This window comes from Mobula hypostoma, chromosome 28 (assembly GCF_963921235.1).
Source record: "Mobula hypostoma chromosome 28, sMobHyp1.1, whole genome shotgun sequence".
Classification (NCBI taxonomy): domain Eukaryota; kingdom Metazoa; phylum Chordata; class Chondrichthyes; order Myliobatiformes; family Myliobatidae; genus Mobula; species Mobula hypostoma.
In genome coordinates this window covers 27190250-27205967 of record NC_086124.1, presented here as the reverse complement: position 1 = coordinate 27205967, position 15718 = coordinate 27190250, and the positions used below count along the sequence as shown (strand labels likewise).

The 15718-nt window shown below is 49.5% G+C and overlaps 1 protein-coding gene across 1 annotated transcript in view; it reads left to right on the top strand.

The window, feature by feature from the left end:
- The window catches only part of phf8 (PHD finger protein 8), a 76528-nt gene that overhangs the window by 32745 nt on the left and 28065 nt on the right, over positions 1–15718 (top strand). Inside the window, exons 8-12 of the mRNA XM_063035286.1 lie at positions 4342–4429; positions 6102–6208; positions 7396–7487; positions 9170–9259; positions 14493–14690. Coding sequence (XP_062891356.1) covers positions 4342–4429; positions 6102–6208; positions 7396–7487; positions 9170–9259; positions 14493–14690 — 575 coding nt within the window. The remainder of the gene's footprint in view (positions 1–4341; positions 4430–6101; positions 6209–7395; positions 7488–9169; positions 9260–14492; positions 14691–15718) is intronic.

Below are 15718 nucleotides of genomic sequence, written 5' to 3'. Positions count from 1 at the left end.
CCCCACCCTCATCTATCACTGACCATCGTCTCCACCCCCTCATCTATCACTGACCATCGTCTCCACCCCCTCATCTATCATTCCCACTATCCACTATCATCTATTCTCAGCCTTTGCCACCCCTCCCCCACTCTCCAACAAGTCGGGCTTTCCCCCTCGCCTCCTTTTTTAATTCCAGTTCCCATTCCCATTCCGACATGCCCGTCCATAGTCTCCTCTACTGCCACGGTGATGAGGCCACTGTCAGGTTGGAGGAGCAACAACTCGTATTCCGTCTCAGTCGCCTCCAACCTGACGGCATGAACATCGATTTCTCTAAACTGCAATAAGTTCCTCCCCCACTTCTACTTCTCTCTTTTTCCATTCCCCGTTCTTGCTCCCCTCTCACCCCTTCTCAGCCCGTGACCTCCCTGTGGTGCCCCTCCTCCTTCCCTTTCTTGCACCTCTCCTATTAGTTTCCATCTTCAACCCGTTACCTCGCATACCTATTCCCTCCTAGTTGCTCACTTCATCCTCCCTCCCCACCTGGTCTCACCTATCACCTGCCAGCTTCTTCCCCCTCCCCCCTTCCCCCATCTTCTTCCCCTTCCCCCCCATCATCTTATTCTGGCTTTTGCCCCCCTTCCTTTCCAGTCCTGTTGAAGGATCTCAGCCCGAAATGTTGACTGTTTATTCCCCTCCGTAGGTGCTGCCTGGCCTGCTGTGTTCCTCCAGCGTTTTGTGTGTGTCACTCAAGATTTCCAGCATCTGCAGACTTTCTTGTTTCTCATTTCTTGGAATTCATTTGGTTTCTCAATTTGTTGTTAGTGTTACGCGTACCGGCATACAGTGAAAAGCTTGTTTTGCAGACTGTTCATACAGATCAGATCGTTAGGTGCCATGTTGTATGACGTGGGCGATCATGATCTTTGCATGACCATGGTGGTTCTTGGCAAATTTTTCTACAGAGGTCACAAGACGGGTGACCCCAGCCACTATCAATGCTTTTCAGAGATTGTCTGCCTGGCGTCAGTGGTCGCATGACCAGGACTTGTGATCTGCACCGGCTGCTCATACGACCACCCACCACCTCCTCCCATGTCTTCACTTGACCCTAATCGGGATGCTGAACAGGTGCTGCACCTTGCCCAAGGGTGACCTGCAGGATAGGGGAGGGAGGGAGCGCCTGACGCCTCCTTCGGCAGGGACGCATCCCCACCCCGCCACCCACAGGGAACTACAGAATGGAGACAGGCCCTTTGCCCACCAAAACAGTGCCGACCACCAACCACACGCTACACTAATTCCATATTAATATGCAGGATTTTTCTAGCTTCTGCACCTTCCTTTCGAGTCCCGATGAAGAGTCTCGGCCCGAAACATCGGCTGTTCATTCCCCTCCACAGATGCTGCCTGGCCTGCTGAGTTCCTCCAGCACCAGATCTGGTGATGTATCTCCACTCCACCATCCTAAACAGATCATAACACAGTGCATGAGGTATAACAAGGTAAAACAATAATGATGCAGAATAAAATGTATCAGCTACAGAGAAAGCACAGTGCAGGCCGACAGTGTGGTTTAAGATCATCAGGTAGACTGTGAGGTCAAGAGACCCACCTTTTACCATACTTGGGGACCACTGAAGAGCTGACAACAGTGGGATAGAAGCTGTCCTTGAGTCTGGTGGGACATGCTTTCAGGCTTCTGTATCTTCTCCCCAGTGGGAGAGGGGACAAGAGGGAATGTCCAAGGTGGGTGAAGTCTTCAGAAACCGTAGAAAAACTACAGCACAGAAACAGGCCTTTTGGCCCTTCTTGGCTGTGCCGAACCATTTTCTGCCTAGTCCCACTGACCTGCACACGGACCATATCCCTCCATACACCTCCCATCCATGTATCTGTCCAATTTATTCTTAAATGTTAAAAAAGAACCCGCATTTCCCACCTCGTCTGGCAGCTCATACCATACTCCCACCACTCTCTGTGTGAAGAAGCCCCCCACTAATGTTACCTTTAAACTTTTCCCCCCTCACCCTTAACCCATGTCCTCTGGTTTTTTTCTCCCCTTGCCTCAGTGGAAAAAGCCTGCTTGCATTCACTCTATCTATACCCATCATAATTTTATATACCTCTATCAAATCTCCCCTCATTCTTCTACGCTCCAGGGAATAAAGTCCTAACCTATTCAACCTTTCTCTGTAACTGAGTTTCTCAAGTCCTGGCAACATCCTTGTAAACCTTCTCTGCACTCTTTCAACCTTATTTATATCCTTCCTGTAATTTGGTGACCAAAACTGAACACAATACTCCAGATTCGGCCTCACCAATGCCTTATACAACCTCATCATAACATTCCAGCTCTTATACTCAATACTTTGATTAATAAAGGCCAATGTACCAAAAGCTCTCTTTACGACCCTATCTACCTGTGATGCCACTTTTAGGGAATTTTGTACCTGTATTCCCAGATCCCTCTGTTCTACTGCACTCCTCAGTGCCTTGCCATTAACCTTTGATTATGCCAAGCTAGAAGTGTAAACAGAGTCCAAGGGGCGGGGGGAGACTGGTTACTCTGATGTTTTGAGCTGCTGTGTGTGTGTCTGAGGGGTAGTCTGTGGTGGGGGGTGAGTTGTTGGAGAAAATAACGCGTGATCAGTGTAAGATTGGTGGTTGATGGTCAGATTTCAGATTTACTTATCACGTGTATATCAAAACACTTGGGTGGTGGGGTGAAGATACGTCTCTCCCAGAGGAGGTGTAAGGCGCTGCTTGTGTCTGCTAGCCTGCAGGTCACCCTTGGGCAAGGTGTAGCACCTGTTTAGCCCCTCCTCCCCCACCCCCCGATCAGGGTCATGTGAAGCCATGGGAGCAGGTGGTAGATGGTCGTATGAGTAGCCGGTGCGGATCACAAGCAAGCAGGTGGTAGATGGTCATATGAGTAGCCGGTGCAGATCACAAGCACAAAATAATCTGCAGATGCTGCGATTAAAGCAACACTTTCAGTACGCTGGATGAACTCAGCAGGTCGGGCAGCATCAGTTAGAAATGATGGGTCGACGTTTTGGGCTGGAACCCTTTGTCAGTACTGAAGAATGAAAGCTGGGGAAGGATTTGAAGAATGCTTCAAATCTTCAAATCCTTCCCCATCTTTCACTCTTAAGTCCTGAGGAAGGGTTCCGGCCCGAAACGTCGACTGAAAGTGTTGCAGATCACAAGTCCTGGTAATGCAACCACTGACGCCAGGCAGACAATCTCTGAAGAGTATTGATAACGGCTGGGGTCACCTGTCTTGTAAAGACACTGCCTAGACGAAGGCAATGGCAAACCACTTCTGGGGCAAACGTTGCCAGAACTATCTCTGGTCATGGGTAGACCGTGATCGCCCACGTCATAAGACATGGCACATGATGAACAAATGTATGAATTGAGGAAGTACAAGGGAAAGGCAATCACCGAATGCAGAATAAAGGGTTACAGTTACAGAACGAGCGCAGTGCAGGCGGGGGACATGCTAGTGTAGCAGTTACCGAGACCCTTTACAGCAGCCAGCTGTACAATCGGGGTCCGATTTTCGCCGCTACCTGTAAGCAGTTTGTACGTTGTCCCGGTGACCACATGGGTTCCCTCTGAGTGCTCCAGTTCCTCCCACACTCCAGAGATGTATAGGTTACGGTCAGTAAGTTGTGGGTATGCTTTGTAATGGCACAATCTTCACTGATTTGATGTATGCAGTACACGACGAATAGAGCTGATCTTTCATTCTCAATAAGTTCTGCCTCAGGCCATAACGAGGTAGACGGTGAGTCCCTGTCTGGTTTCCATGTTGTATGGCCCGGTAACACACGTCTGCTTTGTGCCACCTCTGAAATAGGACATTGTGAGCCTGCTTCTTCCACTTACCCTCCCCGAACCAGCGCAGGAGTGGTGGGGGGCACGACGAGGAGAGAGTGCCATGGCGATGGAGGGAGCAGTCACGCGGCGGGAGCGGCGATGAAGAGGAGGGAGCACCTTGGTGTGGGAGGGGTGGCGAGGAGGGAGCTTACCATGCTGTGCAGTGGGGGGGGGAGGGTGCGGTTGCGGGAGGAGTGGCGAGGACAGAGCACCATGCTGCAGAGAGGGAATGAGGGAGCACGAAGATCAAGGGCGAGCGCCATGATGCGGGACGGCCAGCGTCATGGTGAGGGGGAGCCCCGTGCAGCAGGAGGGGCAGAAAGCACGGAGGAACAACGCGGAAAGGAGGGGCTGCTCGCCGGAGGAGCAGCGAGGTGGGAACTCCTGCAGAGAGGGAGTGCCACACTCCAGTGCAGTCTTTCCTGTTGTCCTAGCCCCTGTTAAGCCCCATCCTCCCTCTCTCTCTCATAGGTTGGATCCACGCCGTGCTCACCCCCCTGGACTGTATCGCATTCGGCGGAAACTTCCTGCACAGTCTTAACATCGAAATGCAATTGAAGTAAGTCCTGAGGCGGCGTTTCATTGTCAAGTCCCTTTCTCAGCCACCTCCACGGATGCTGCTCGACCCTCTCAGTTCCTCCGACAGATGGCCTGTCCCAGTTAGCTCAGGCCTCTACCCAGTTTTTATCTTGTCTCCTGTGAAGCACGCCTTGTCTGAGCTTGCAGCAGGCGGAATTGTGCGGATCTTGGCACCAAGAAGCAGCCACTCAGCCCCTTGGTTCCGGCTGAAGTCCGTGGAGGCTCTGCCTTGTCTGTCTGGAGCTTGCACGTCCTCATGGTGACCCCAGGTGTTCCCGTTTCCTCCCATTCGTGAGCAATGTGTAGTGTCAGCGGGTTAATTGTTCCCCAGACCAAGAACGATGACAGAGTATCAGGATTAAACGTTTCCACTGACTCTTCTTAGTAACGGTACACAGTGGGCAACTTATAGTGTGCGAGCGACGAACCAGGCCCGCCAAGATAAAACGTATACACACGCAAAAGCTTGGGCGAACAGGGAGCGCCCTCCAGGTGTAGGAGGCCCAGTCGATTCATGCACTCACCACGTTCTCACAGTTGAGCTGGTACGGTTCACCCCGCGGTGATATCGGATTCGAAGATAGCAAGCAGAAGATGGGAAGTGCCAATGAGTGGTTGAGGGTCAGCATGGGTTCGGTGGGCCAAATGGCCCATATCAGTGTTCTGTCTCTATTCTCAAGCTCCCCTGGGTGGGTTCAGCTTATGAGCTGAGGTTTTGGAAAAGGTAACGTGGCAGTGGAGTGCATGGACTAACTCCACCCAGGCAAGTAAGGCAGTGGTCCCCAACCTCTGGGCCGTGGACCGATACGTTGACGCAAAGTATGCAGGGGTGCAACAGTGGTCGGAACACACCCAGCACATCTTTAAGAAAAAAAACGAAATATACAAGCTAATTAATTAGGTGCCGCCCGGCACGTAAATGCTGGCCCAGACCAGAGGCAATTGCTGATTGTGTTGCCTCTGATCTGGGCCGACAACTTCGTGCCAGGAGGCACCTTAATTAATTGGCTTGTTTATTTTGGATTTTTTCTTAAAGATGTGCTGGGTGCGTCCCGGCTACCGCTGCACCCCTGCACGCTTTGCGTCAACGTATCGGTCCACGGCCCAGAGATTGGGAACCACTGAAGCAGGGAGTATTCCATCACACTCCTGACTTGTAGCTGGGGAAAGCTAATGTGGCAGATGTGGATAGGACACTCCTGACTTGTAGACAGGGAGAGAGGTAATGTGGCAGATGTGGTGTACATGGACTAACCCCACAGAGGCATGGGGAGTTCGTAGATTGCATCTCCTATCTGATTATACACCAGCCCCTCCAGGTGGCACTATTTAGAGACAGGTCCTGTCAAGTGTCTGGGTAACGCAGGTGTGTGGGGTAGTGGGGGGAAGGAGGCCTGGTAACAGTGATACACTTACCCCAGAGCAAGCCACCCCTGGCCTCAGGACCAACCATGTACGTGGTAGGGTTCCATCTTGAGGGTTCTTCCTCTACCGCGAACTAAGGGGCACAGCTCGTTATCACAGAGCTGGCACCCACACCAGAAGACAAGGGTGGGATAGGGTAGGGTGGAGAAATGCTTTGATCTGAAAATGCGCGATCTATTCACCCTCTTTTCCGAAACTCTTCACCTGTGTATCTGTCCCTTTCCCAGGGCCTATGAGATAGAGAAGAGGCTGAACACGGCAGATCTCTTTAAGTTCCCGAACTTCGAGACCATCTGCTGGTACGTCGGGAAGCATCTCCTGGACACATTCAGAGGTACAGAAATCAGGGTTTTCCAGCCAGTCACAGAGAATGGCTCTGATTTGTGAGTTAATCTATGTCCCACACTACAGTCTGCGCAACATTCCCTGGCACTCACTCTGATCTGTGTGATATTCTCTGTCACTCACTCTGATCTGTGTGTTATTCCCTGTCACTCACTCTGATTTGTGTGATATTCTCTGTCACTCACTCTGATCTGTGTGTTATTCCCTGTCACTCACTCTGATCTGTGTGTTATTCCCTGTCACTCACTCTGGTCTGTGTGTTATTCCCTGTCACTCACTCTGATCTGTGTTATATTCTCTGTCACTCACTCTGATCTGTGTGATATTCTCCGTCACTCACTCTGATCTGTGTGTTATTCCCTGTCACTCACTCTGATCTGTGTGTTATTCCCTGTCACTCACTCTGATCTGTGTGTTATTCCCTGTCACTCACTCTGATCTGTGTGATATTCTCTGTCACTCACTCTGATCTGTGTGTTATTCTCCGTCACTCACTCTGATCTGTGTGTTATTCTCCGTCACTCACCCTGATCTGTGTGTTATTCTCTGTCACTCTCTCTGATCTGTGTGTTATTCCCTGTCACTCACTCTGATCTGTGTGTTATTCCCTGTCACTCACTCTGATCTGTGTGTTATTCCCTGTCACTCACTCTGATCTGTGTGTTATTCCCTGTCACTCACTCTGATCTGTGTGTTATTCCCTGTCACTCACTCTGATCTGTGTGTTATTCCCTGTCACTCACTCTGATCTGTGTGTTATTCCCTGTCACTCACTCTGATCTGTGTGATATTCTCGGTCACTCACTCTGATCTGTGTGTTATTCTCCATCACTCACTCTGATCTGTGTGTTATTCCCTGTCACTCACTCTGATCTGTGTGTTATTCTCTGTCACTCACTCTGATCTGTGTGTTAGTCTGTTACTCCCATTTGCACAGCATTTCCCGTGTCACTTATTACTGTCCCTGTGATATTCCGTATGATATTCACCGTGGTTTGTATGTTGCCCTGTATTACTCACTCTGGTCTGTGATGCTCCGGCGTTATTTGCTGTGATCTGCCGCCATTCCCTGAGTCATTCACAGGTGCCGAGCCGGTGGTCGGTGACTCTTGAGGGGGAAGGTCGGGAGTGGTCTGTATTCTCAGTGTCTGTACCGTTCTCGGTTCTCGCCCTCAGGTCTGCGAGAGAACGGCAGGCACCCAGCTCACTACCTCGTGCACGGCGCCAAGTCGCTCAACATGGCCTTCAGGTCCTGGATGAAGAAAGAGGTAACGCCCAATCTATTTCTTCCCACTCCCCCGTTAAGCCTTTGAGGATGGGAGGGTAGGGGGCCGGGTGGGAATGACGAGGAAAAGGGGAGGAAGGCCAGGGTTTGGGTATGAGGGGGACAATAGATCAGAGGTCCATAAGACCATCACAGCCCCTTGGGGGTACAGTGGTAGAGCAGGTAGAGCCCCAGCCTCGGTACCAGAGACCAGGGTTTGACGCCAAATCTGACATCACAAGGGGATTGTACTCTCTTCCCAGGACTTTGGTGGGTCGGTGGGTTAATTAGCCGCTGTAAATGGCCCCCGGTCAGTGAGAACATAGGAAATAGCACGTTTGTAGATGACACTGAAACCGCTGGTGTCGTGGACAGTGAAACATCAACTATTGTGGCAGTGTCTTCTGGAATTGGTTTATTGTTGTCACGTGTGCTGAGATGAAGTGATGAGCTGGTCTTGCATACTGTTCACACAGTGAGGTAGAACAAGGGAAAGGCAGTAACAATGTATGTGGCAGCGGCTTGATGCACGAAAGCATGCAGGCATGGTCAAGAAGTTCAGTGTTTCTGCAGAAGAAATGTGATCTAAGTGACTTTGACTGCAGAATGATTGTTGGTACCAGACTCAGAAACTGCTGATCTCCGACGATTTTCCCACATGACAGTGTCTAGAGTTTACAGAGAATGGTGTGAAAAACAAAAAAAAAATCCGGTGAGCGGTAGTTCTGTGGGTGAACACGTTTTTAATGAGAGGTCAGAGGAGAATGGCCAGACTGGTTCAAGATGACAGGAGGGCGACAGTAACTGAAATAACTACACACTACAACAGTGGTGCGCAGAAGAGCATCTCTGAACGCACAACACGTCAAACCTTGAAGTGGATGTGCTACAGCATCAGCAGACCATGAACATCCGCTCAGTGGCCATTTTATTAAGTATAGGATATACTTAATAAAGTGGTCACTGAGTGTACATCTTTTTCTGTGCTGTACACTCTCATTGAGTGAGAGGTTGTTGTTGTGGCACCATTCAATCATATTTCCAGTCTCCCTCCAATATGCTGATTCGTCACCACCCTGGATTTGACCAACAATCACAGTATCGTTATTACACTTAAATATGGCACTGGAGCTGTAGTTTTACAGTCGTAAGAATAATGTGAATAGGGCAGAGGGGCTAAGCACACAGCCTTGTGCTGATGGAGATTGTGGAGGAGATGTTACCAATCCGAACTGACTGGGGTCTGCCAAGTAAGGAAATTGAGGATCCAGTTGCACAGGGAGGTATCGAGCCCTAGGTCTTGGAGATTATGATTAGTTTCGAGGGGTTGATACTGTCGAATGCAGAGCTGTAGTCAATGAAGTGTGCATCTCCACAGTTCAGATGTTCCAGAACTGAGTAGAAGAGACTCCACTCGAATTCCCCAAAATTCTGGGGTAATGGATTTAGGACGGAGATGAGGAAGAACTGCTTTTCCCTGGGAGTAGTAAATCTGTGGAATTCTCTGCCCAGAGAAGAAGTAAAGGCTACCTCACTAAATCAATTTAAGACACAGATAAATTATTGAGTAATATGGGTGGGGCTGAGTCTACAGGCAGCTCAGCCGTGATCTTACTGAAGTGGCAGTGAAGGGGAAGAGGGTGAAGCAGTTTGCTAGTGTTTAATCAGCTACTTTCTGTCCACAAGGCCCTTCCTGAGCACGAAGACGAAATTCCCGAGACGATCCGGACCACTCAGCTCATCAAAGACCTGGCCAAGGAAATCCGCCTGGTGGACGTGAGTGTTGGCCATTACCTCCTTCCCCATCCCTCCTGAGTGTTCTAGCGCACGCAAACCCTCTTCCTCACCTGGGCGACCATCTCCACATCCCTCAGCAAAGGGATTAGCTCAGTTGTAGTACCTACTGCCCAATACTAGGTGGCCACCTCTTAAAGGGGCACTACACTTTCAGAGTCAGAATCAGGTTTAATAATGTGAAATCTGTTTTGCAGCAGTGATACATAATAAAAAAATATAAATTACATTAAAATATATAAAAGAATTTAAATAATTTAAATTAAATTGGTAGTGCAAAAAGGGAAAATATACTGAGATAGTGTACATGGGTTCATCATCCATTCAGAAATCGGAGGGAAAGAAGCTATTTCTGAAACGCTGAGTGTGTGCCTTCAGGCTCCTGTACCACCTGCCTGATGGTAGCAATTTGAAGAGGGCATGCCCTGGGAGATGGAGGTCCGTAATGAAGGATGCCACCTTTCTGAGATGTCCTGGATGCTGGGGAGGGTGAGTGCCATGATGGAGCTGGCTGAATTTACAACTTTCTTCCGCTTTTTCTGATCCTGTGCAGTGACCCACCCTCTGTCCCAGACGGTGATACAGCCAGTTAGTATGCTCTCCACACTGTATCTGTAGAAATCTGCGATCATCTGTTGTGACCTACTAATTCTCCTCAAACTCTTAGTGAAATGCAGACACTGTCATACCTTCTATGTAATTGCATCAATATGTAGGGACCAGGATAAAAGCTCAGAGTTGACACCCAGGAACCTGAAACTGCTCAGCCTTCCCACTTCTGTTCCCTCGATGAGGCTCGGTACGTATTCCCTCGACTCCCCCTTCCTGAAGTCCGCAGTCTTACTGACATTGAGTGAATGGTTGTTGTTGCAACACCACTCAACCAGCTGATCGATCTCGCTCCTGTACGTCCGCTCGTCACCATCTGAAATTCTGCCAATAGTGTCGTCGGCAAATTTATAGACGACCTTTCAGCTGTGCCTAGCCACATAATCGTGGATGTAGAGAGAGTAGAGCAGTGGGCTAAGCACGCACCCTTGAGGTGCGCCGGTGTTGATTGTCAGCGAGGAGGAGGTATTGTTTGTGGACTGTGGTCTTACAGCGAGGAAGCCAGGAATCCAGTGGCAGAGGCAGGTACAGAGGCTCAGGTTTTGGAGCTTGTTGATTAGAACTGCGACAAAGATTGTCAATAAACAGCGGCCTGTCCAGGTAATCTATACTCTGTCTCAACAAATCACAGTGGGGGCTTTGGAGATTCAGTTCTGGCCTCTTTAATTTGGTAATGTATAGCTATTTTACGTCTTTGCACAGTACTACTGCTACAGCACCACATCATCTGCGATACAGTCTCAGACTGGCCTTCTCCCTGAAGTCCGTAATGTGCAGGTTGAGTCAGCGGTGAGGAAGGCAAATGCAGTGTTAGCACTTATTTCGAGAGGACTAGAATATAAAAACAAGGATGCAGTGCTGACGCTTTATAAGGCGTTCGCCAGTCTGCACTTGGAGTGTTGCGAGCTGTTTCGGGCCTCTTATTTAAAAAATGATGTGCTGGCAATGGAGAGGGCACACATGACATTTACAGGAATTATCCCTGGAATGAAAGGGTTAACATTTGAGGAGCGTTTGATGGCTTTGGACCTGTACTCGCTGGGATTATGGGATGGGGATGCTATTGGAACCTACTGATTATTGAAAAGCCTAGATAGAGTGGACGTGGGGAGTCTAGCACCAGAGGGCACGGCCTCAGAATACAGAAGCAGGCGTGGAGACAGCTCAAAATATAACAGTGTCCTTTCAGAAAAAAAGTCTGTGGTGAATTTCTTTAACCAGAAAGTGATGAATCTGTGGAATTCATTGCCACAGATGGCTGTGGAGGTCAAATCATTTGGTATATTTAAAGTAGAGGTTGATTGGTTCTTGATTAAGGTTACAGGGAGAAGGCAGAAGAAAGGGGTTGAGAGAGATAATAAGTTAGCCATGATGGAATGTGTAGCAGACTTGATGGGTCGAGTGGCCTAATTCTGCTTTTTGTGCATTATAGTCTTATTTACCTCCACCACCAACCCTGGCAGTGTACTCCAGCCACACACTCGCTGCTTAACAAAAACTATGCCCCAAATATCTCCTTGGAACCTACTCCTTTTCACATTAAATGTACACAGTCTAGAATTAGAGATTTGAACTCTGTCTAGCTCTCTCAATGCTTCTCAGTTTTATAAAGCTCCATCAGGTTCCTCAGCCTCTGCCACTCCAAAGAAGACAACTCAGGCTTGTCCAAGCTCTCCCTGTAGCTCTGTAGCACTTGCTGTCTAGTGCAGGCAGCATCCTGGTGCCCCATCTCCACATCCTCCCTGTAACAGGGCAACCAGAACTGAATGCAATACACCAGAAGCGCCCTGACCCTGACCAGAGTTTTGTGGAGCTGCAACCTGACGTCCTGACTCTTGAACACAATCGTTTTATTGATTGATTGATTGATTGGGGTGCGTCAGGGAACAGGACCTTCCAGCTCTGCGAGCCACCCCACCCAGCAATCCCCGATTTAACGGGGCCTAATCACAGGGCAGATTGCAATGACCAGTCAACCTACCAACTGGTGCGTCTTTGGAATGTGGGAGGAAACCGGAGCATCCGGAGGAAACCCATGCGGAACGAACCTCAGATCGAACCCGGGTCACTGGCATTTTAATAGCGTTACCCCAGGGGTTCCCAGCCAGGGGTCCACAGACCCATTGCTTAATGGCATTGGTCCACGGTTGGGAACCCCTGCGTTACACTCACTGCTGCACCACCATGTCATAGAAGACGTTGGTGAGGCCACATTTGGAACATTGTGTTCAGTTTTGGTCGCCCTGCTGCAGGAAAAATGCCATTAAGCTAGAAAGAATGCCAAGGGGATTGCCAGACTTGAGAGGCTGAGTTATGCAGAGAGGTTGAACAGGTTAGGACTTTGTTTAAAGGAGAACGAAGGGTTATCTTACAGAGCACAGGTAGGGTGAATGAGCGGTCTTTTTCCCAGGCTTGGGGAATCAAGTGTTGGGTCCTGATAGTGCTGTGATTCAAAAGCTTCTTTGGAAGTCAAGAAAAAGGCGCAAGACCTGTTGCTTACAGTCATTTTCATTAACCGTTACGAGAGTGGAAAACGAACGAGAGGAGCCGAGAGAACAAAGAAAAGAGCAGTCATGGTATCTCACACCCAGACTAGAGATAACTGCATTTCAGTGATCACAATTAATAGGCAGATTCAGTTGGCCACTGAAAACGCAGAAGCTTCTAGAAAAATACAGAAACAATTATACCATTGTAGTGGTTACTTAAAAATCGCTCAGAGACTAAGCGTGGGTTGGGGGGGCCGGGGGCAGAGGGGAGGGTGGCAGTTAGAACGATGTTTTACAGTACAGGCAACCCAGGTTCAATTCCTGCCGCCGCCTATAAGGAGTTTGTTCGTTCTCCATGTGACCGCGCAGATTTCCTCCAGGTGCTCCGGTTTCCTCCCACAGTCTGCAGATGAACCGGTTGGTAGGTGAATCGGACATTGTAAATTGTCCCATGATTAGGCTGGAGTTAACTCAGGAGTTGCTGGGCGACAGGGTCGAAAGGCCAGAGGGCTTATTCTGTACAGTCCACAATAACAAAGTTCGAAGTCGAAGAAAGTACTTAGGGTCCTTTATTGAGAAGCCAACAAAGACTAACGAACTTGTAACTGTAAAAAAAAACTAATGAAACTAAAACTAGAGATATAACGAAATAACCAAGCGTTGGCAATCTTCACGTATTTAAGTATACTTAAGCGGTCAACAAAAAAATATCAACTGGAGGCATACCACCGGTTCTAAGTTGACTAAGCTAGCCCAACACGAAGTGTGAATACATAACTCTACTCTTCGCCTCTACCGTGCCTCAACCCATGTGACAAATTACTCATAATAAACCCACAACATAAAATACAATACAGTGTGAAGGCCTTAGTCAATCAGAGTCCTAGCTGTCTAGATACGCAAGCCAGGGCAGTACGATACGAAGAGCAAGCTGTTGCCCCTGTAGCAAGCTCCCCTGTCCACGCAGCTGATGAACCCAAAGGAACGGCAGAGACCGATACAGTTTGGCACCAGCATTGTCGCAGGAGTTGCCAGTCAGCATTGAACTCAACGTAGGACTGCCTTAGGGACTCCTGCTCCAGTTTCTTCCCATCAGGGTTTACTCCTGAAGTCTTCCTCATGAGTGGGTACAGCCGCAAGGCAGCTGACATTTGAGATCAGACTTTTGCTTGTCCTAGATGAGCTGTCCATGGCTGATGAGCCCCGTCTGCCCGAAGTGACTGCTTTTAAGGCACCAGTAACCTGCCTTTGCCCCTTCTCCTGTCAGTAGGAACGGTTCCGCTGGGCTTAGTAGCTAAGCCACATGTGAAGGTCAGGAGCTGGACTTAATTGTCCATAAGATATAGGAGCAGAATTAGACCATTCAGCCCATTGAGTCTGCTTCGCCATTCCATTGTGGCTGATCCCGGATCCCACTCACCCCATACACCTGCCTTCTCGCCTTGTCAAAGGTCCATTGAGATGCACACCATATAGATAGTGGGAGCTTATCCCCATTATATCCCCAGGTTATGACAATCTTAAGGAACCAAAATGCAATACAGTCAGATAGAAAATAGATTTGTGACTCCTACAACCATATTTACTGGAAAATTCTCATTTATCGGAGATTTATATAAAAATACAATCAAGCATAGGAAAGTTCAACGACAAGAAAAGTAATAATTCTATACCCTAATTCAACACAAAAGTGAGGGGGATAGGTTTTAGGTGAGAAGAGCGATGATAGGAATCTGGGTGGCGGGGGGTACGTTTTTACACCGAGGGGGATCAGGAAATGGGATGAGGTGCCAGAGGAAGTGGTTGAGGCAGGTACTTATAATAATATTTAAAAGGCACTTAGAGGCATAAGGAAGGGCCAAACACGGGTGAATGAGACGAGCTCAGATGGGGATCATAGTCAGAATGGGCCAGCTGGGTAGAAGGATCTGATGCCTGACTCTGACACTACCCACTGTGCAAGCCTAGCTCTGGTTTCTAGAAAAGAAATCCCAGGTGAAGGGCTTACTGCCAGGCGAGCCGCAGCCCAGCAAGAGGGAGGCAATTAGAAGTGTCCTGGGAGAGGGTTGCACTGGGAGGGGTCTTCTCCCCTTTCTCAACAGCCTGCTTGCTGTCAGTCCTTAGGGAAGGTGATGGGGCCCTTCGCCCTCCAGAGGAACCCGCAGGCCGTCAACGTCGTCGACAGGCCGCCTGGCAGGAAGAAGGGCAGGAAGGGGAGGGAGGCGCTGGGGGGGCTGCGGTCCCCCGACCTTGAGCTCCTGGAGATGCACACCAAGCAGACGCTGAAGAAGCTGGAGTCACCCAAGAAGGAGAAGGTACGGTCCGACCCCACCCACCCCACCCCTCCACCCTGGCATGCAAAGCCACTGCACCCTCCGATGACCTGCCCCTCGTCGCGCCCCACTCCTGCCTCGTCTTCTCCTTGACAACCACCACCCCACCCCCTCCCCTTCTACCGAGGCAGCGAGGTGTAGAAAGAGTCCCTGCAGGAGGGGCCACTGTCCACATTGCGCTGAACTGTGTCCACAGCTCTGCAACCTCTTGCAGCCTTGGACAGAGCAGTTGACACATTTCTCCTGGTCTACTGCTGTCACTTGTACCAAGATAACAGTGAAAGCTTTCTCTTGCTTGCTGTTCATACGGAGCATTGAGGTGGTGCAAGGTAAAACAATAATAGAGTGCAGAATAAAGTGTAACGGCTGCAGAGAAAATGCCAGATAGGCAGACAATAAGGTGCAAGATCATAAAGAGGTAGATTGTAACAAGAAGTGTCCATCTTGTCATACAGGAGGGTAACTGGGGACATGCCGACCTTGTATTTTATTCCCTCCGACCTTCCCCTCTCTGAGGCAGAACATTCTGTCCTCACCTTTGTCCCACTGCACCTGCGCCCACCGTGATGCTGAGCTCTTCCACCGCCTCTGAATCGTGCCTACTTCGTTGGCAAGGACTCTCTAGCCCACACTGATGACTCCCTTCTCCTGTCTTCAACCCTTCTCCTCTTCCTGGACACCCCGCTGTGGTCCTCTACCTGCTCTGGGTCTTTCCATTGCTAACTGCCGACGGAACACCAACCATCTCGACTTTGACACTCCTCTCCCCAGTTCTAACCTCACTCCCTCCCAATGCACAACTCTCCACATTCTCTGCCCTAATCCCATCCTCACCATCAAACCCACAGGTAACGGGAGTGCAGACTGACCTCTACCTTGCTGAGGCCCAGTGACAATGTCTGATACATCTTCTTACTTACCCCTCAAACAGGATCCCACTAAGGAACACCAGGCCATTGTCTCCCACACCACCACCACCTTATTGACGCTGCGGATCTCCCATTGGATAC